Source organism: Alternaria hordeiaustralica, assembly GCF_023758085.1.
Source record: "Alternaria hordeiaustralica strain BMP 2776 chromosome Unknown scaffold_1, whole genome shotgun sequence".
In the NCBI taxonomy this organism is placed as follows: domain Eukaryota; kingdom Fungi; phylum Ascomycota; class Dothideomycetes; order Pleosporales; family Pleosporaceae; genus Alternaria; species Alternaria hordeiaustralica.
Window position 1 is genome coordinate 220,773 of NW_026056773.1, and position 20,610 is coordinate 241,382.

General features: G+C 53.6%; 7 protein-coding genes across 7 annotated transcripts; 4 read left to right on the plus strand and 3 right to left on the minus strand.

The window, feature by feature from the left end:
* Positions 1–320: 320 nt before the first annotated feature.
* Positions 321–574, minus strand: J4E84_000080 (uncharacterized protein; the record flags this gene model as incomplete). The annotated part of the gene is made up of 2 exons (XM_049382724.1): positions 321–510; positions 561–574. 2 exons carry the CDS (start codon positions 572–574, stop codon positions 321–323), a joined length of 204 nt encoding a protein of 67 aa, XP_049248242.1.
* Positions 575–934: 360 nt separating this feature from the next.
* On the plus strand, positions 935–2,644 carry J4E84_000081 (uncharacterized protein; the record flags this gene model as incomplete). Its single annotated transcript, XM_049382725.1, has 1 exon — positions 935–2,644. The coding sequence occupies one exon, from the start codon at positions 935–937 to the stop codon at positions 2,642–2,644; it is 1,710 nt and encodes a 569-aa protein (XP_049248243.1).
* Positions 2,645–10,158: 7,514 nt separating this feature from the next.
* Positions 10,159–12,987, plus strand: J4E84_000082 (uncharacterized protein; the record flags this gene model as incomplete). The annotated part of the gene is made up of 4 exons (XM_049382726.1): positions 10,159–10,213; positions 10,418–10,797; positions 10,864–11,600; positions 11,649–12,987. 4 exons carry the CDS (start codon positions 10,159–10,161, stop codon positions 12,985–12,987), a joined length of 2,511 nt encoding a protein of 836 aa, XP_049248244.1.
* A 1,225-nt stretch (positions 12,988–14,212) lies between these two features.
* Positions 14,213–15,125, minus strand: J4E84_000083 (uncharacterized protein; the record flags this gene model as incomplete). Its single annotated transcript, XM_049382727.1, has 4 exons — positions 14,213–14,518; positions 14,568–14,746; positions 14,826–14,940; positions 14,994–15,125. The coding sequence occupies 4 exons, from the start codon at positions 15,123–15,125 to the stop codon at positions 14,213–14,215; spliced, it is 732 nt and encodes a 243-aa protein (XP_049248245.1).
* A 457-nt stretch (positions 15,126–15,582) lies between these two features.
* J4E84_000084 (uncharacterized protein) lies at positions 15,583–16,375 on the plus strand (the record flags this gene model as incomplete). Its single annotated transcript, XM_049382728.1, has 2 exons — positions 15,583–15,676; positions 15,723–16,375. 2 exons carry the CDS (start codon positions 15,583–15,585, stop codon positions 16,373–16,375), a joined length of 747 nt encoding a protein of 248 aa, XP_049248246.1.
* A 127-nt stretch (positions 16,376–16,502) lies between these two features.
* On the minus strand, positions 16,503–16,934 carry J4E84_000085 (uncharacterized protein; the record flags this gene model as incomplete). The annotated part of the gene is made up of 4 exons (XM_049382729.1): positions 16,503–16,646; positions 16,696–16,802; positions 16,855–16,872; positions 16,919–16,934. 4 exons carry the CDS (start codon positions 16,932–16,934, stop codon positions 16,503–16,505), a joined length of 285 nt encoding a protein of 94 aa, XP_049248247.1.
* A 383-nt stretch (positions 16,935–17,317) lies between these two features.
* Positions 17,318–20,468, plus strand: J4E84_000086 (uncharacterized protein; the record flags this gene model as incomplete). The annotated part of the gene is made up of 5 exons (XM_049382730.1): positions 17,318–17,440; positions 17,492–17,584; positions 17,629–17,907; positions 18,009–18,099; positions 18,148–20,468. 5 exons carry the CDS (start codon positions 17,318–17,320, stop codon positions 20,466–20,468), a joined length of 2,907 nt encoding a protein of 968 aa, XP_049248248.1.
* Positions 20,469–20,610: the final 142 nt, after the last annotated feature.

Here is a 20,610-nt window from a genome sequence, read left to right on the forward strand (position 1 = left end):
TGACGCCTAGTTGGGTTCGGATAGGCGAATTCATTCTCTCTTAGCACTGCCTCGCAAAAAGCGATCGTAGTATGAGTAGTCAGGAAGCGACGACTACATGAGTGACAAGTTCCGTTGCCGCCGACTGCTCGTCTTAGCCTCTCTATCCGAGTGACACACCGAAGCGACATGATGGGAATGAGGCTGTGGATATCCCTAGGAATTATCAAAACCACGTCTCGCTGGTTCCTCGCATTCAAGGGCTTCTTGCTTTATACTCACCATGTCTGCAGTGTCCTCCTGGGAATCAATAGATCTTGTGGAGGGCAGGATTTGATGAATCATGGCGTTCGCTTCTCAATAGTTGAAACCTTGGGTATCACATCTCGCAGTTGCTCTCTATCTTGGTCGGTTGGGGTGAGACCGAATTTCTCCTCAGCCTTGTCGGATATGTAGAGACCAGCGCCCGCGTACGCCATGACGCCCACCCCAATGATCATGCGCGTCTTGGGCGGTATGTTCTTGAACCATCTATCTCAATGTTAGTGGTAGGAACATACGTATTCAGGGTGCGCACGTACTGCCAGACAGCCATGTCGAGGTTGAGGATGTGCACACGCGTTGGTGTCGCAAAGTTCGCGATGACGACGCTGAGGGCTCAGCGCCAAGCCTGAGCAGCTCTCAGACTCGAGCATGACACGACGTCAGCGCTCACATGTGTAAACTCGTCGCGTACATTCACTCATTAGCGTTGAATACCGTTCTTTCATTCACCACGCAATAGTCATCCCGTTCGAGCCAAGCATGGTCTCATAGCTTGGAACCTTGAACATCGATCGCCGCACCTTCGCACCCACTCCGCACCCTGAGACCACCTGGGCAGATGTGCGCGCTATTACCACCCGCCTCTTGAGCGCCTCCGCCAGCACCATAAGGCCTCCACCACTTTTTAACTATGCCCGGCTTCCGCCGCTGGGGCAAGTCCAAATTCGAGCGGAATCCCGAGTCGTCGTTCAAGCTCCTCGCGGCCATCATCGTCATCACCCTGTACCTCCTCATCAAAGAGTTCCAGAACCCGACGGTTCGAGAGAGGGACATACCGAAGTTCGGCGCACAAATACAACATGCGGATTGGAATGGAACGGGCAAGGCGGACGAGGCACGGGCGAAGAGCGTGCGGGATGCCATGAAATATACCTTTTGGAAGTACAGGGAGAACGCCTGGGGCTACGATGACATCCTACCTGTGTCAGGAGGCAATTCGTCATCCAGAAATGGGTGGGGAGCTTTCATCGTGGACTCCGCCAGCACGTTGGCACTTATGGGGCTATGGGACGAGCTGGCGCATTCTCTCGAGCACATACTCGCGATCGACTTCAACGAAGCGAAGGACCTCGTCGACCCTTTCGAGACCACCATACGATACCTGGGCGGGCTTTTGTCTATTGTGGATATGTACGACACCGGGCTTATTCCAGAAGACGTACTCAGCGAAGAGGCACGCGATCTTGTACTCGAGCATGCTGTCACCCTAGCGGGGAAGCTTGCTCCAGCATACGACACCCCCACAGGCATGCCATGGCCTCGTGTCGACTTTGAAACAGAGCAGGGCGAGCCAGATCCTTCCTTCGTCTTCAGCGACGACCCGACCAAACACGGCTACGACCAACACCCCGCTATAGGCCCTGCGCGAACTGGCTCCTCGATCCTCGAGAACCGCGTCTTGACCAGACTGACTGGCAACTTGACATACACGCAGAACTCGACGAACGCGTGGGCGCCACTTGTATGGTCGAAGTGGAAGACACCGTGGTCAGGCATGGTTGACGCGCCTGTCGACATCATGACAGGAGAGCCAGTGGGCCGCCAGAGGCACTGGGATGGCGGGCATGATTCATACTACGAATACCTTGTCAAGATGACACTCTTAGCACCGCCAACAGATCCCCATCTTGGCACATACAAACACCGATTTACAGACGCGGCGTACTCCCTACGCAAACACCTCAGTTCCCGATCCGCGCCAGCACCCGATCACTACATGCAGCACCTCTACATCGGACGATACAACAAGGAATACGAAAACCAGCAAGGGCACCTCGCCTGCTTCGCACCCGGTACCATCCTCCTCGCATCCCGACTCTACGACGAACCCTACCTCCGTACCTTTGCGCTCGCCCTCCTCGAAGGCTGCCGCCACTCGTATACCTCTACACCCACCAAGATCGGCCCAGAGACATGGGCATGGATACCCAAATTCGGATACGACGACCCGCTCTTCATCCCCGAGACCGCCCGCCAAGAGCGAGAAGCGATGGCTAGCGGTATCTGGGCACTAGAACCAGCATACAAAGGCCGGCCTGAGTATGTGGAAAGCCTATTCTATGCATGGCGCATAACGGGCGACAAGCGGTATCGCGAATGGGCATGGGAAGCTTTCTCAGCTATGGAAAAGCACTGCAAAGCGCCATTTGGATACGCACAACTGGCTGATGTGTATGATACGAAGTCAAAGGGCGAGGATAAGTGGGTTGATATGCAAGAAAGCTTCTGGGCTGCAGAGACGTTGAAGTATCTTTGGCTTACGTTTTCGGATGTCGAGGTTGCGAGTTTGGATAGCTGGGTGTTTAGCACTGAGGGACATCCGTTTCGAATGATGCGGTGAGGGGGGTCGTCATGACACGGCAATGCCTGAAAGCAGAGGAAAGATCATCTCACATTAAAGAGAAGGACAACATAACGACGAGAAAGGCTCATGAGAGCCCACCACATGTCGCAAGCACAGTGGAGAGGTACAAGGCTGGCTCACCAGCAACGGCGCAAAGATACCCAAAATCAGATTCGCTTCAATTACAAAACGAGAACCATTACACAATTTCTTCGCTTCCTACCATCTCCATCGTTCATCAAATTTCATCGCTCACAGCACTTAGCATCCTGCACCACTACCCCCGCCACTGTGTCCACCATCATGTCCTCCACTATCACCACCGTGTCCATGGCTATGGCTCTGGTTATGGTCACCACCATGTCCACCGCTATCCCCGCCACTATGTCCACCACTGTCCCCGCCTCCATCTCCCCCTATATCCGTCGCATCAGACACTCTATTACTCTTATACACACTCCCCGATGCGCCTCTATACACCCCGCTACTTCCGCGATTATACCTCAGCTTACTGGTGTCTGTGTATTCGGGAGGATCGTAGATTGGACTATCTCGAAATGGTCGTGGGTGGTTAGTGGTGTTGGGGTTAATGGCATTAGGGCCGGGTATGGAGAAGGGGTTAGTGGTGGGGGCAGTGATGGGTTTGGGTGTTGATGGTATACAGCCCATGATGTTGTATCTGGATGATCTTAGGTGCTTGAAGGTTGGGGGCGCTGGGAAGTGGGTAATGGGTAGTGTTTGGTTATGGAGGAGGGTTGGTAGGGGCGTTTGCTATGAGTCTAGGAGGAGGACATGAGGGGAGAAGCGTGGCAGTGACGAACGGAGAGTGATGGTGAGTTGCTGGATGTTGGGAAAAAGGTGAAGTAGTGTTTTTGATATGTGGTTATCAGCAGCGCGCTCTATGCAGTCTATCCTTGTCGCTATAGCTTGTTGTCGTAGTGAGGTATGCCATTCCATTTCCCCCAAAGACTCAAGATCACGTGTCACTTCTCTTGCATATCCACTGTAACCTGGATACTGTTCTATCATAAAGCGATTCATCTCCTTTTCCTTTCGCAGAAATTCAGCAATCCGGTTTCTCATCTCCTGTTCATGAGACGAAACAGGAAAATACGACATTCGCTTCTAACCAATGCTCTACTATCTCGCGTACGGATGGTCGTCACTCCAGATCTGCTCGCTCCGCACGAGATAAGATTAGCTCCCACCGATCAGCCCAGTTCGTTCCATCTGGTGACTCTGGTACTGCACCCGACTTTGAAAATTTGGTTGAACTGCTGAGGGGTAATTTAGAGGAATACTACTGTAGGCTTACCAAGCGTGGATCGACAGGATCGTCATACGCGATCCAGATGTCATCTTTTGTGCTGAGTAAACATGCTGCTCGCGCTGTATGTTCGAGAATAGTAAAGCGATGAGTTAGTTCAAATTGGTGTTGTACTTAGCATCTCCGCCAACCGCCGAAAAAGAGTCGTAAAGAACCAACACCACACTACACCATATCGTCAAACAGTACGTCGCATTGCCCATACGAGTGACCCAATAAGATGTAAACGATCTTTCGGGCGAACCAGGGTCCTGACGATCGACGCCAGGCCGTGTAGAGAGCTTGGGAGATGGTCGGGTACGCTCGACGCGACTCCGGCAGGCTCTCGACCCGAGTAAAAGCAAGTGTAGCATACGTACGTTGACGGCAGCGTACTTCGGTACTCATCGATGCGACTAGTCAAGATTAGAAGGAGGTGCATGTCGTAGTCTGTCGCTGAGGAAGTGGGGAAATGCAGGTACGAAAAGGTAATGCGACGGGCCGATAGAAAACAACAGTAACGAAGTGGTTGTTTGACTAAACCACGTAACGTCAGCTGTACGTAGCAACTATTCGCCGTCTTGCTAGATTTCCTTCTGGTCTAGACGTCACTTCCATCTCGCCCTGCTCGAATTTTCAGCTCCGTTGGTTTGGATTGGTGTGGGTTTGTCTGCCAGACCTGTTTGCCAAAAGGAATGTAGAGAAGCAAAGAATCTCTTCATGCAGAACAACTCTAGCTGCAGTAGCAAGTAATAGTCTGCGCCTCGGTGGCGAAGTTCGTCAGGAGTTCGCAGCAGAAGCAATAACTAGTTGTATGCAGGTTGTTTTGCCAGACGTCTCGATGCGATGACCAGATGGGATGAGCTGGATACGCGAATAGCGGCCGCGGAGTGAATTTCTAGTGACGAGGTTGGGAAAAGAGAAGCATGGTAGTGAGGTTTTCTGGTGGGTAAAAAATTGCAAAAAAAGGCAAAAAACATACAACAGCGGGTGGTCCCCGGTGATCACCCACCCGGGTACTAATCCGCCGTTCACAGGCTTGAGTACCGCTGAGCGAACGGGAAGCGCTATTTATCCTGAAACTATGGTCGTATGTGGAAGAATTAGTGTTTTGGCGCTATTATATAGTCGGCATTCGAGAAGGTTGAAGAAGCATCTGCAGTGGCTGTTGCAATCGCGCCACAATGCGTTAGAAAATCAGAACTTACAGTGATAATAGTCAAAGTACCATACCTGCGAAAGTCACTACTTGTATAAGACCGCGTGTCGTTGCAATGGCATGCATGCAACCTACCAGGATCGTTGACATGGGTAGCCGATCAATGTCACCGAAGCTTCCTTCGGATACGCCCCGTTCCTTCGGCGGGATCCCGAGCACCAGAACCTGGGGTAGGAACATGCTAGTTGCTAGGTCGATGACGACAAATCGGGTGTTTTGGAAGGAAGCCATGTGCAGTGAAGGACGTTTCGCAAGAGGCAACGCTGTCGGCTGGTGGCGTGGACAGTGGCGTCGGGAAACTTCGCTTTAGCCGTGAGGGAGAAATTCGCTCGTGTAATGTAGAGTGCTGTATGGCTGCAGGTGTCGCTGCACTAGCAGTGTCGTGTAAACGCTTCCGTTACGGCGGAGGTGTACCTGCGCAAGCTACAACCCTGAGATGGTTCAAGGTATCCTGTGGCTGCGCTTGAGGACAGCGGTGAGCGAGAGCATACTGTGCTTTAGCAAGCTTAATATATCAGCCGTTGCTACTTTACTGCCATGTCATTGTTGACTCTTCCTCTTGAGAAGGTGACAGACAAACAAACAACAACAATCGCGTACTAACTTCGCGCAGGAACTACCTTGGAACTACTTTGGAACTACCGTCTCTCTAGTGGATATAGGCTGCGGGGTCAGATTGTGCATGGTTGCAGACTACTGGCTTGTTGAGTTGATCTTGTCGTCATATGTAAGGGCACACCTCTGAGATGGCAGAGTACTGAAGCATCAGCAGCACTCCAAGAGATAACTGATGCGACTGCGTCGCTTTGAAGAGATGCTCAGATTGCAGGCCGCAAACAAAGCCTTGCTGCACTCATCAGCCGCAGTCAATAGCCGTGAGTAACACCCGGCATGGCAGATGTTCTAACCGAACATCGAAGAAACCGCTTTAGACGTGGGTGTGCGGGTGAGCATGTCCGCATCACTTCGTGCATGTTCTCAAAGCGAGTCGTGTATACTGCCCCTAACACGACGTCAGCGCCTCTATCCGATCACGTGCACTTCGCAATAACTTACAGAAGTGACTAGCAAATGTGGGGAGTGCTGTCAATCCCCTTGTCGAGAATGGCAAGCGGATGAGGGGCGTAGATATGGCATCAGCCCATGTCGAAAATCAAGCTTTGGATCTAGGGTCCAGGTCGCTAAGGTGAGCCCATTGGAGCAAGGCGCCTTCAGTAGTCGCCGTTCACCTACCACTACACGCCCAATGCTGTTCCGTTTCTCGTGGCAGCCACAGCAGAGAACTCTTTCGACCCATGCATCTCGATTGCAATTGCAAACTGTGCTTCCGTCGGATCGTCACCGGTGTAGTCATCCACGAATGGCTGTCCGGATCCGGCTAACCACGCCGCAAGCTCAACCGCAACTCAACCGCATCCCGTTATCTTGGAGAGCCTTGTCTAAAATTGGCTTTATAGTTCGGTCACTTCCGTAAACAGCCATGATCGGGACATACCGATGACTCGGAAAGTGGTTGCTTTTGCAGCCAGAATGTGAGGTGCAGCATCTCGGGTCCAGTGCCTTGGTAACCTGGGCTCAACCCCTGTTTGTAGGGTCTTGACAATGACGCCCAAGGTCACTGTACTTGCACGTCTTCCTTTTCACCTGATCCTTTAATAACCGGGAAGAGTACCCGCAGCCGTCAAACCGGTGACCCGTTTGATATACCAGGACTAAAAAGCACAAGAGACCGCGACTGCGCCGAGCGGACCAGTAGACAGTTCTCCCGGTGAACGTCTGACACTGACTTTGAAAAACAAAACAAGGCAGAATTATGTCTCTGCCAACCCTGAGTCGTGCATGCGCGCAGCACTAATGCAATCGTGGTGTGAAGATGCTGCATTAGCGTGCTGGGTGAGGCTGCTCTTTCGCATCCGTACCCGCGATGTCGAATGCGAAGTTCAGCGGCCATTACTGGAAATAGAGGTATTCCGAGCCCCACAAAAGTCCACATGATCGTCATTCCGCACGCTCATCAGCACATGGCATGAGGAGGCATAGCGCCGAGCACACAGGTAGCTCGCTCCCTTGACCCCGTTGAGCCCTGAACGAGGCAGTCGACGAGGCAGTCGACTCGTGGGCAGGGAGCCATCACAATCAGAGGCTGACGATGCCCAGCTGTCGGGTTCGCGATTCCTGGACGAAAATCATAATAGAAGCGCGGGCCACCGAGGCAATGGCTCTTGATTGCGGAGCTTGGTATTCCGCTCAGCTTGCCCTGGGCCGCCACCAGCGCGAAGATGCTTTGCATGCCGGTCACTCTAGTAGCAGTTGTGCCAGTGACGTCGAAATATGTCCGGGGTGCTCGGTGAATCAAACGCGCGAAACTAGACAGAAGGTCCGGTAGGGTGGTTGATGGTATAGGTTAATTGGCGGATGCTTAAGCTCGTTGGCCGGCGCGCGTGAGACGACGCCATCAGTCGATCAGCACCATGCCGCTTCTGGTAGTGATAGAGCCATGTATCAGAGGCAATCAGAGCAGACCACCGTGGCAATTGCGCGATTCCTGGAGGCCTGGCAGCAATAGCGGCTAGCTAGGCCATTGGCAATGTCCACAGCTGTTGAACTGGGCGAGTACACGTCCGCTCCAGCTGGGCCAGTCACTGTGATGGATTGGGATGATATGTACGTGAAGACGCGTCGCACACGGAATGTCTTTTGCGCGGAATAAGGTTTGTATCGTGGGAACAGAAGCATGGCCAGCTGTCGCCCGAGTCCCACGTTCCACTCAGGCTCCGCACACGAACGCAACCTCCACGCGACTGAGGCTGATGACAGCTGCCCAAGCGGCTAGCAGGCAAAGCACGCTTCAGGGTGGAGCAAAGTGTCAAAGAGGTTGCTTTGCCGACGTGCAGTGGGTGGGAGCGAGAAGGGTGAGGATCCTCGGCAAAGCATCGTGGCCGCTTCCGAACTCGGCAGCGCACCAAGTGATTGCAGGCTAGCTCCTCAGGCCGACGTCCCGCCGCCCATCTCCCAACGCTCGCAACCAAAGCACCCCCATCGCTTCGCCAGTCGAGTGTCTATATCGGGCAGATTGGCTGGGAACCCACGTCCAACGCAAAACATCATACCCCCCTCATTAGCCTACCCGGCATCAGATCCGTTGATCAGCCGCCAATTTTCTTCTCCCACTCTCCTAGCGCAAGCCCTTCAATACCCCCGGTCCATTGGCACGCACTCCGACGAGACCTCGCACGACAGCTGCCGAATCGAACTTGACTTCTTGCCCTGCTCTGAACACTCCAAGTCCGTGTCCGCACCCGCTGTTTCTGCATCCGACTCCAGTTGCCCACCCTGATCCAACCCCCATGTACCTTGTCGCTCCCCAGAAAAGTATAGTTCCCATTCTAGTCTAGAACACCTTTGCTCCTATGGCCATTCCACGCCTGATGTAGGTACTGTGGACGCGCTATCATTTTACGTACAGCCTTCCGTACCCACGAACAGCGGCGGGCTTGCCGCTCGCTCCCCTTTTGGCCTTCCCAGCGGCCTCTGACACCTGGTGCGTGCTCCCCACTTCGTTATAACTAACATTGAAGCCCTGGCTCCACATGGCTCCCGTGGGTTGAATGATCGACTCTCCCTGAGTAGATTTGTTCTTGCCTTTGAGCCCTGGATTCCTACAAGACGACACCATCACTTTCATCTTTAACCCAGTCGCCCGTGAAGCTTGACTGCCTCGTCACTGGCGCCCCGCAGGATTCAACCATTCAGATCGGCACTGCTGCGAGGTTAATCGATCTTGGCTCCGTACCCGCTTCCAAGCGGACCAACATCAGCCCGCCGATCTTGTGCCCCCATTCCTCAGGATCGAAGATTACTCAGGTATGTCATCCCAGTCTTACGTCCCTTATATGGCCTTGTAGCTTCGTACTAAGTGCTACAGACTCGCTTGTTGTTACCTCTATCTCTTTACTCGAATCCATGGACAGTATGGCGCCCGCCCCAATCTCGGGAGGCCCGGGCGATGTGTCACCAACAGGCCTCTCAGGGTCTGCTACCAACTCCAAGATGAGAAAGAGGACCAAAACCGGATGTCTCACCTGCCGAAAACGCCGCATAAAGTGTGGTGAAGAGAGACCTACTTGCAACAACTGCATCAAGTCCAAACGCCAGTGCGAGGGCTACAACCAACGAGTCATCTTCAAACCACCGATTGGCGACTGGCCGAATCACCCAGGCGTTGTCAGCACCATCCAATATCACACCTCCATGCTTCCTGGCACACGCAATCAATCATATCGAGGGCCCGAGCCAACTACCGGCATGCAAGAGGGCATGCTTGGTCCAATCCAGCCACGCCCGCACGGTAGCTTCGACTTCTCCCACATGGACGCGAACCAAACTTCAGGGCCTTTGGAACCCCCACAAGCTTACCCTGGAGTGACCCATGGCTACACACACGATCAGGCTTATCAACAGCCTCATCAACAACCTCTGCCATCACCTCTTCACCAACAGCCGCTTTCTTCGCCAAACCACCCTCCACATGGTCATACGCCTACCGCTTCATATTTCCCGCCCCCTCAGTCTATGCACACCAGCCCACAGACACAGTATAGGCACGATTCACACGGCACATTTCAACCGCCCATTCAATATACCCAGAGCGCGCCATATCCACCAGTCTCGGTTCCTTACAGCCACGAACCCGCTATAAAAGCCGCAGTCCCTCAGCCCCCGCCACACTATCCACAATCCTACCGGTCTGATAGCCAACAAGCCGAAGGTTCCTATCGGGATTATTCGAGTGTATCACCGCGAAGCGACCAGTATCCTCACTACACGGAAGCGCCACCGGGCATGCAAAGATACGATGGTCATCCGCATGCTCCCGTACACCCTCCGCAAGGAGGCCCCCCGAGCTTCAGCCACGTTGGAACTCACAATTACCCAGCAGCAGTTTCTCACGCTGACTTCAGTCATGCAAGCTATCCTCCTGTGCAGATGCCCATTCATGATATGACCCCAGATGTAAAGTATATGTCTCAGCCTGTCCTCGGTATGTCTCGTGTCTAGTTAAAACCTCATATACCCCAATGACTATCGTTATTCTCTTCGTGTCCCAACCCATTGTCAATCCATAAATTCGTGCATGTCTTCTAAGCCTGGGATTCCTTAAGTCACCCCAGGTGCGACAGCACGCTACTCTTTATTATCTGTACATGTCCGTGAATGTTTCCAGGCTGACCAGTGGTGAATACAGACCAACCTACCGCCGTATCACGAAAGCAACGATCTCAACCGCAACTTCTCCTCGGCGGATTCGATATCGACGATCATGTCAGTCCTACGCAGGTTCTCGACGAAGCCGCGATCGAAAACGAGGACGACGACTACTGGGACGTTCAATCGGACGAAGAGATGTTTGAAGCGGAAACAGTCGAGGACGAGCAGGCCCTACTTGCGAGCAAGGAATTCAGTAACATACGTCGCATACACCTCGAGAATTACAATGAGCTTGGAATCAGACGATACGATGCGTTCTTGTACGACGGGTTACTGTCGCACTATAGACCGGAGTATGCAGCAAGCCCCCTGCGCAATCCCAAGACTGCGAGGGTTTTCGCGCACTACATTCATGTGGTAAGTTTGACGGGATCGTTAGATTGTGATCTACCGAACTGGGCAGTGTTTACTAACATATCATAGACCGGACCTACACTGTCGATGTACGAACGAAATCCCCGAAATCCCACTCTCATCTTCGAAAGCACTACACACCCAGCTCAGCAAGGACTATGGACACATACATTACCTTTGAAGGCTCTGAGCCACCAAGGACTTTTACACGCCATGCTAGCGCTTGCAAGCCTGCACATCGCAAGACTGCAGGGTGCTTCTATAACGCCGTCCTACAAACACTATGCATATTCACTTAAACGCCTCGTGCGCTCTCTCGGCAACCCTACAAAACGTCTATCAACAAACACACTAGCGACTTCCTTGCTCCTGGCCTTCTACGAAGTATGGACCGCAGAGCACGTAAAATGGGGAACACATCTCGTCGGCGCCCAGCGCCTGATCACCGAGCTCGACTTCCGGTCACTTACGCGTGAGTACAGACGAATGCGAGCAGCACAAACTGCGATGGAACGACAATTCCCACATCAGAATCCGGAGATGCTATTTGATCAACGACAGTTCGACCAACGGCTCAAAGACAGCGCTTTGATGCCAGACCAGGGGCTTGTGAGCACGATCGTGGGGAAGAAGGTTAACTACGACGACTTTGGGATGGTGTTTGAAGATAATGGCGCAAGACACGACGCGCGGCAAAACATACCCGTGAAATTGGATCTGCAGAGCTACGAGACGCTTCAGGATATCTATTGGTCATATGCTAGGCATGATGTTTATCAGAGCATTGTGAGCGGCCATCGTCTTATGTAAGTAACTCCGGTCTAGATCTAGAACTTGCGACTGACATCAAGCAGTAACCCCTACCGCAAATGGTCCGATTGTCCTCCAAGAGCACCACTCGGTCGGACCGACGCCCTTTATGGCTCCCACGATCACATCATCCTCCTCCTAGGTCGCATCGCAGACTTTACAGTTCGAGACCGCACTCGCAAACTTCGACAAGTGGAAGCGGATGGAGGATGGCGACCTCGCCCGGGTATGCCCGGTTTTGGCAGTATGGGACCGCCTCCCAGCGGCCCACCTGGTCAACAACAAATACATGCGGGTTCTGGAGGACCTCCACCTCAAATGCAAGGTCCGCCGCCAGGATGGAAGGGACCTCCACCACCAGGATGGACAGGGCAAGGACCACCACAGCCACCACCTGGCTTTGGCCCACCACCTGGATCGACTGGAGGACCACCCCGAAGCCAACCACCACCCATGCCCAATTTCTACGGCATGGCCCCCTCCGCAGGCCCCGGCCCCATCCTCTCCAGCTACGAAAACCCAAACTACGAACGCTCACCCCCTACCCCCAACGTACCCAATCCGCAACACGCCGACCTACCCACCCTATACGAGAAAGCAGTCTCAGAATGGGAAACCATAATGGACGCCCACACATCCGTCTTACGAGTTCTAGAACAAAGCGAAGGCTTTGCTCCATTACCAGAAGACACCTACCCACCGCCCGTACCAGGAGCCCGGCCCCACGAACACGGAAACATGACACCCTTCGGCCCAGCCATCCTTCACAGAAGCTACGACATATCCATCCTATGGGGCCTCGCCTATCTCTCCAAAATCATCCTTTTGAGATCCCATCCTGGCATGCCACCCGCCGCACAAATGGCCGCCGGAGTCTGCGCCTCCGTCACAGCACCTTACTGCATGCTCATCGGCCGTATATGGGCTAGCGTCAGCATACCCGTTACAACTGACCTCTCCCCTTTCCTCGGCGCCGTCCTAACAGAATCAACCCTCTCCCTCTTCTTCGCTGGAATCACATTCCAGGACCCGCGGCAGCGTGAGTGGCTCATCACGCGGTTGCTCGAAACGGATAAGAAAACGGGGTGGGCTAGCGCGGGTATTATCGCAAAGGGGTGTGAGACGGCGTGGGAGAAGGCGGCGGAGATGGGGAGGGGGCCGCCGTATAAGAGGAGGACTAAGAAGGTGCAGCCTGTTGATAGGGAGGAGATTGAGACTGAGGTTAATAGGGAGGGTATGAGAGGAAAGGAGAGGGAAGAGGGGAGGGTGCAGGAGATTGGTGAGACGAGGTTTGTGGTTAAGAGTCAGAGACCGCCTTGGGCTATGAATCTTTTGGGGACAGAGGAGGATCTTAGGGTTGGGATGGAGAGGTTTGGGCTTTGAGGGGGTAGGGAGGATGGGATGGAGGAGAGGGAGAAATTGGTGTAGGTGGACGAATCAAGATAAGAATATGAGAGGAGGAAAGGGTGCACAGAAAGCAGATCGCGGAAGACCTCGTCAGGTACTCATCCAAACGCGCCAGAGGCACAGGATTCGGAACCGACGCAGGGAACGAACGTCGCCAGCTTCATCAGCATACCACAAACCCCGTCTCGAAGGGTTAGGCGCAGAGAACCCCTCTACCCTTTCATTCCCCACTGGAAAGAACAGGACCTACACGCCACTCGCGCATCGAAACATACCATCTTCGCAACACCAACAAAAGCACGCCATCGTCTCTATGTCTATCCGTGCATCCTTTGGTATCAGAGCATACACACCACCCTACGACAACGCAACGTCTTTTATCTGAAAGCTCTCACATACGCCTCTTGCTTCGAGCAACTTCCCGTCATCCAGTGTACCTTCGTTACCGTTTTAATTTCCAACAGTAACCACGCTTGACGCCTAACGCAATAACGACTCGTTACGAACCCACACAATACAATACCATACAATACACCCATCATCTTAGAAAAGAACAAGACAGTATTGAGGAGGCTGGAACATCCGCCCCATTGAAGTTTAGAAAGCGTGGAGGAAGTCTGAGGTTAAGATATACGTTAGCTTATCATCTTGTTATCTTATTCTCTTGTTGCTATGTTGTCAGGGCGATGGATGGACATGTATAGTGTAGATAAGTTTGCATATAGAGACGACATTAGCGTACCAGCAGAAGTCGTTTGTGTGTGTTTTTGTTGACGTCGGCCCCATCGGCTAGGACGTTGGTCTACCAATCTACCAACACACATAGACGCCCTAGGGAACATTGACACAGAAATGCGTGTAGCATGTAAACTTTGAAGAAAACCGTAAATTTGTCTACATATGCCGCCCCGAAAGAAAAGATCCCAAAATCGCGCCTTGCTTGCTGAACATGAGTTTTTGATATCTTTGATGACTCGTGTTGCCGATGGGATGGATGGATGCCACCAAACGCCTCTCTTCCTTCTTTGAACACCCAGCAAGAATCATGTCGTGTTGTGAAGATCCAGATGAAACAAGGATTATGCTGCGTTGCCGTGTGATCTTAATTATGCCAAAAACTCCGATATTGCGCCCAACCCCATAATCGCCGCGATTGCGCGACTGTTGCTCCCCGACTACTGCCGTTATTTCTTCGTCGCGTCTAGAAGAAGTAGTAGAGGAATCCTCCACCAGCAGTCATGAAAACGCCGAACCACCACCATTGGTCAGCCCTGACGGCACCGGTTGTTCGCGCGTAGATGACTTCGTGGTTCATGGGTAGTTCGCCGCGCTTGGAGTTCTTGGATGCGGCGGTTTGGGTAACGAGGGGGTTGAGTGTCGTGGTGGGGAGCATCTTGGGTGACTTCATGGCGAGGTAGAGAGGCATCATCGGGGCGCCGTCGGACTTGAAGAGCGTGATGCGTGGGGTGCCTACGTGGTACTGGTCCGAGGCGACGTATTCGTATTGCTGTTGATAGGTCAGTACGGCATATTTGGATTTCGGCATCTCGACATACCTTGAACTTCTCGGTCGCGTTGTATCGGGTGTAGACGGCGGTCTTGTACTGGCACGGGTCGGAGTATAGTTGTCTGCCGTCCACCTTGATGGGCTTGAGGACGAGGCCGCCCGTTGCCGTTTTCTCGTAGCTTCCGTGTTGCCATTGGATTATGCCCTGGGGGCATTTGGGATTGGTGGCTGTAATGCTTGTCAGCGGACGCTCTGCTATCCTATGGTGTCTATCCGGGTAGTGCTGAGGTAACTGCGGGCAACGTACGATTTGCGATTGCGCGATAGTATGCCGATTCAAAATGGCCATCCGCGGTAAAGGAGTAGCTGATGCCGGTGTGTTTGGGCTCGGTGAATTTCTCGTTGACAGGGTCGTAGAAGTCCTATGCGGGTGGTTAGTCTTGTCTCCTCTGCGGACATGGATCGATGCGCATACAGGTCCGGTCATGGTCGAATTCGACTTGCTTGTCCATGTGCCAACGAGTTCTGCAGGAACGGCAGCAGTTTGGGCTTGCGCATGCAGGACTGCGACTCCTGAGAGCAGTAGGGCGGCTATCCGTGACAACATGATGGGTGCGGTGTGTGGGCGTGGGCGTGAGAGAACGAGTGTGGACGGTCGGTGGTGTGCGGAAGCGAGCGTGGGTGCACGAAGGCAGGAGGGCGTAGGGGTGGTGGGTAGATGAGGCGGGCGTGGGTGGTTGTTGAGGGAGGATGTTTGGGAATGTTTGAGTGTCGCCGCCTCCTGGCTTGGGTCCAATCGACAGGGATCACGCGGCTACTTGCAGATCATCACCGGCCTCCGGTGGGCAAGCCCGACATCATCGCCCGCACCCGCAGCGCATCTTTTAGCTGTTTCGGTCATTTTTTGCTTTGCGACGACTCCCTATATATTTGCCGGTGCGATCAGGACATCTGTTGCTCTCTGCTGCAACCCATCTCAGTACCAACACCAGATACGACATCCGGAGTACCGGCGCTATCTTTGTACACTTGGAACGCCGTTACGCTTGCAATCAAAAGACGCTATGGCCGCATCACTAGCAGCTGTCAAGAAGGAATTGCGATCCAAGATTAGGGATGTCTTGAAAGGTATACCCGACGCGGTTGCTGCCACGCAAAGTACGTCATGCATTATCTTGTTGCTGCGTCTACTGATGCTCCCAAGCATCTAATGCAACCAAAACCCTACTGTCCATGCCCGAGTACAAGGCGGCGCGCAGAATAAGCGTCTACCTGTCTATGCCGGGCGGTGAGATATCCACGAGCGAGATCGTGCGCAATGCGTTTGATGAGGGCAAGAAGGTTTTCATTCCCTACACCTATAAATTGGACGCACCCAAAGATGGCCAGCCAAAGTCCATCATGGACATGGTGGAGCTGCAGTCGATGAAAGACTTTGAATCTTTGGAACCCGACAAATGGGGTATTCCCACACCGAGCAAAGACTCCATATCGTCACGTGCAAACTGCTTTGGTGGTACCGGCATCACGAATGGAGAAACCGATGGTCTAAGTGCCGGCCTTGATCTGATCGTCATGCCGGGTATGGCTTTCGACTCGCAGTTCGGCCGGCTGGGCCACGGCAAAGGTTTCTACGACTATTTCTTGACGCGCTGTCACCAGGTATCGCGCATGCCTTTTCGCGGTAAGAACTACTGGTATTGTGTATTTGGAGGGCTAACTAACCAAGTTGAAGTTGGCCTCTCGTTAACAGAGCAGTTCCTGCCACCAAACGAGTCGGTTCCCATGGACGCCTCTGATTTCCGCCTGGACGCCTTGATCACTGGTGATGGCGAGCTCCGTCGCGTGGAGCCTTGATATCGTCCCACAAACTTTTGCATGAGATCGTCCGCACTACATGGCCCTGTCTTCCTCCCAGCCTGGCGTATGCGCCGTGTCCAATATATGTCTTTGCGACTGTGCGGGGGTGAGTTGGCGTTCGCGCTTATTGGAGTTGCTGGATGAGAGAGATGTTGTCGCCCTTCAACAGGATCTGGCCGACATTGCGCCTCTCCTCTGGTGTGTCCTTCTTCGCGAGCGTGACTTCGATAGCGTCGTCGATAACGAGGTTCATGAATTCGTCGAAACCCTACACAACTATTAGCAGCGGTCATATTGAGGTAGTTAGGCAGTCGTACCCTCAGCTTTCCCTCAATGCGCATGCCCAGGTTCTCGTACAGCCATACCGAGATGGTCGCCCGTGATTGCAGGAGCTTGAAGATGAAGTTGATAGGAGGAAGGAGAACTGCAAAGTCATTAGCTGCTGTCGCGGCGCATGCATGTGGGAGCTGTCGTACCCTTTCCTCCACCGCGGCCTGCACAAGTTAGCTAGTCGTCGTCAAACAGCGCAGATATACTGACCACCACGTCCAGTCATTGTGAAGATTTGAATGCGCGTCTCCGGTAATTCTCGTAGTCGTAGGGGGGGAGTCGGGGCGCAATGTGGGGAGAGGCTCGGAGGAGAGCTGTGGTTGCAGGAACATTTCTGGCGCGACCTGAGCGGTCACAAACGCCTTGGCACCAACGTGGGGATCTTCGTGCTGCTTTGACTATGCGACCGAACGCAACTTCCCGTCTCCGAACAAACTCACCACCACCACAACAACTGCCGCCCTGCCTGCCTACTCTCCGCTTACACCTTCCTTCCGCTGCACCCTGGTAATAAGTCAGTTGATGCGCGCAATATAATCCACGCCCCGCCGTCTTGCTCCGAGCAGTATCCGCATCCGTCCCCCCACTACCACGCCCAATTCCCTCACCATGGCTGCCAACGGACAGCAGGTCTTCGACCCTGTGCTGGCGGCGCACAACACCATGTCTTCGCAGGCGGATCGCGCGCAGAAAGAGCAGGCACATCAGTTTCTGGAGCAGTTCCAGAAGTCGGTACGTAGCATGGGCACGCGTTCAGGAGCATGAGGGGCTGATATGTGACAGGAAGAGGCATGGACAACCACACTGGCTATGCTAGAGGCAAACTCAGCAGATGCCGCTGCCAAGCTTTTTGCTGCTACCACACTCAAGGGAAAGGTGAGTCGTCACTACTCCGTACTTGGGCTATGCTAACATGTCAGATCGTATACGACCTCCACCAAGTGCCTCGCGCACAGCTGCCAGAGCTCCGAGCATCCATCATGCGGAATTTGGCGACATTCCACGCCGGACCCAAGCCCATACGTCTGCAGCTATGCGTGTGCCTGGCGAATCTGGCCATACAGATGACCGAGTGGAAGGATGTCCTCAAAGACGTTGTCAACGCCCTCGGCTCAGATCCAGCAACGCTCCCTTGCGTCTTAGACTTCCTCCGCGTTCTCCCCGAAGAAGTCACGCATGGACGCAAGATCGCTCTCACAGTACGTCCGAACGAGCCGCGCCCCGTCATCAGCCCACGGCAACTATTCCCCGCGGCGTCGACATATGATAGTAGAGTTGTAGTCTAATATGTGGTGGTCAGGAACACGAGTTGACTATGAGGACGGCCGAGTTGATCGACGACAACGCCCAACAAGCCCTGGAGCTTCTCATACGATATGGCACATCTTCCCGTACGTCTACAGCCTTTCTTCCAATCCACTTCCACTGACTTTGAATAGCCGCTGCCGCGCAAAACCCACAGTTACTAAACTGCATTACTTCCTGGATACGCGAGATACCACTGGATGCCATCATAAACTCTCCCCTTCTCAAGATCATCGTCGAGGATCTGTCCCTGGATGATCCATTCGAGGCCGCTGTTGAGTGTTTGAGCGCCCTGATCGCCGAGACCAGAGATGTCGACGAGACCCTCCAGTCGATAATGGTCCTCTACCCCCAAGTCATCAACCTCCAAACCAAGCTCGCCGAGGCAGCTCAAGAGGAGGATACAGAAAAGTTCAAGGGCATCGCCAGGATATTCGCCGAAGCTGGAGAATCATGGGTCATTCTTATCGCTCGCCTGCCGACCGACTTCCGCGCCCTGGTACAAGCCATACTTGCGACAGCTGCATTGGACAAGGAGAGGGATGCCATATCTCACACGTTCAAGTTCTGGTATGATCTTAAGCAGTATCTCACCATCGACAAATATGCCGAAGCGCGCAACCAGTGCATGGATATCTACTCTAAGCTGGTAGACATCATGATTGGTCACCTGGAGTTCCCCAAGCCGGAGTCTGGCGACGAGAAGGATCTGTTCGAGGGCGATCGCGACCAGGAAGAAAAGTTCCGCGAGTTCCGTCATCAGATGGGCGATGTGCTGAAGGACTGCTGCGAGGTCATGGGCGTCGTCGAGTGTCTTCAAAAGCCCTACGACCTCATGCAACAATGGGTGCAAACATATGGCGCTCAGGCTAGTGCAAACAGTGTGCCCGAGTGGCAGAAGCTGGAAGCGCCTTTGTTCGCTGTTAGGGCTATGGGTCGCATGGTACCTCCGGACGAGAACATAATGCTACCTCGCCTGATCCCCCTCATCGCAGGCATACCCGACCACCACAAGCTACGCTTCCAGGCTGTCATGGCTCTGGGAAGATACACCGAGTGGACCGCACAGCACCCCGATACGCTTCAGTTACAACTGGATTACATCATGGCAGCCTTCGATCATTCTGCCAAGGACGTAATCCGAGCCGCTGCGCTATCATTCAAATTCTTCTGCAACGACTGCGCGAGCCTGCTGGTCAACTTCGTTGGCCCTCTTCAACAATTCTATGCGAAGAACCTCAACAAATTGCCGATCAGCAGTCAGGAAGAGATTACAGAAGGTGTCGCGTCAGTAGTCGCTAGGGTACCCAACGATCAGCTTCTAGCAACACTCAAGCTCTACCTCGACCCGGTCATGGCTCACCTCATCGAAGTTGCGCGTCAAGCAAAGGATGAGGCGGATCAAAAGCTAATCGCCGACAAGATCAATCTCTTGACCATCTTCTTCGAGATGGTCAGGCCAGAGATTCCAGCCGGTCAAGAACATCCCGCTGTCAAGTACTGCCAAGAGATATTCCCTACTCTCGCTAACATGATCACGCACTTCAACGCAAGCATACCTATCCTCGAACGTGTCTGTCGATGCTGGCGGTACATGGTGCTCTCCTACCGTACAGCCATGCGTCCACTCCTACCAGATCTCGCGACTAAGTTGATTGAGGGCTTCGACAAGTCAAGGCAGGGTTGCTTCCTATGGGCGACGGCGTCGATAGTGCGAGAGTTTTCGCAGGGTGTAGACGATGTCGACCCAAGTCTAGCAAACGACGTCTACCAGTTCTACGAGCAGCAAGCGAAGACCTTCCTACGGATACTGAGCGACCTGCCTCCAGAGGAGCTTCCTGACCTCATCGAGGACTACTTCCGCCTTGCTGCCGACATGGCACTCTACTTTCCCTCAGAATCGATCATGTCGCCACTCATGGACACTGTTCTCCTTGCAGCCTGCAGTTCCCTGACACTGCTCAAGGAGGATCCCATCATCGCAGTGCTGCACTTCCTACGCGACTTGCTTGGATACGGTCGCAACTCGTCGCCCTCATCTAGCTTCGACAACACGCGTCACGAAGTGCCCGAGCAACTGCGGAACCGCGTCAAGCAACTTGTCATGGGTGCTGGCGTTCAACTAGTCCAGCGCATCATGACTGGCATGATGTACAGCTTCCCCGAGGGCTGCTTCGCGGACTCTTCTGGCGTGCTCCTCGACCTGTTCGAGCTTATGCCTGAGCAGGTCGCTCAGTGGGTAGCTAGTACCGTTGGCATGTTACCCCAAGGCAGTATCACACCTCAAGAGAGCGAGCGATTCCTAAATAACATTCGACAACGTATCCAAACTGGCGATGTCAGGATGATAAGGACTATCCTACAAGACTTCACCACTAGTTACCGACGCCGGAACGTTGCGCCCCGCGAAGGCCTCGGTAGACTGGAAGCTTCGCGGTTCAGGTTCTCCGGTTAGATGCTGGATGCCGAAGCACGAATTCTGTTCCAGAACGTGGACGCGCGGAAGCCTACAGAGCCACTCACACGTTCTGCGCTTCTTCTCCACACGGTTCAGTCTAACGCCTCCCGGTTTCAGTAACATAGTGGTGGTGTGTTTG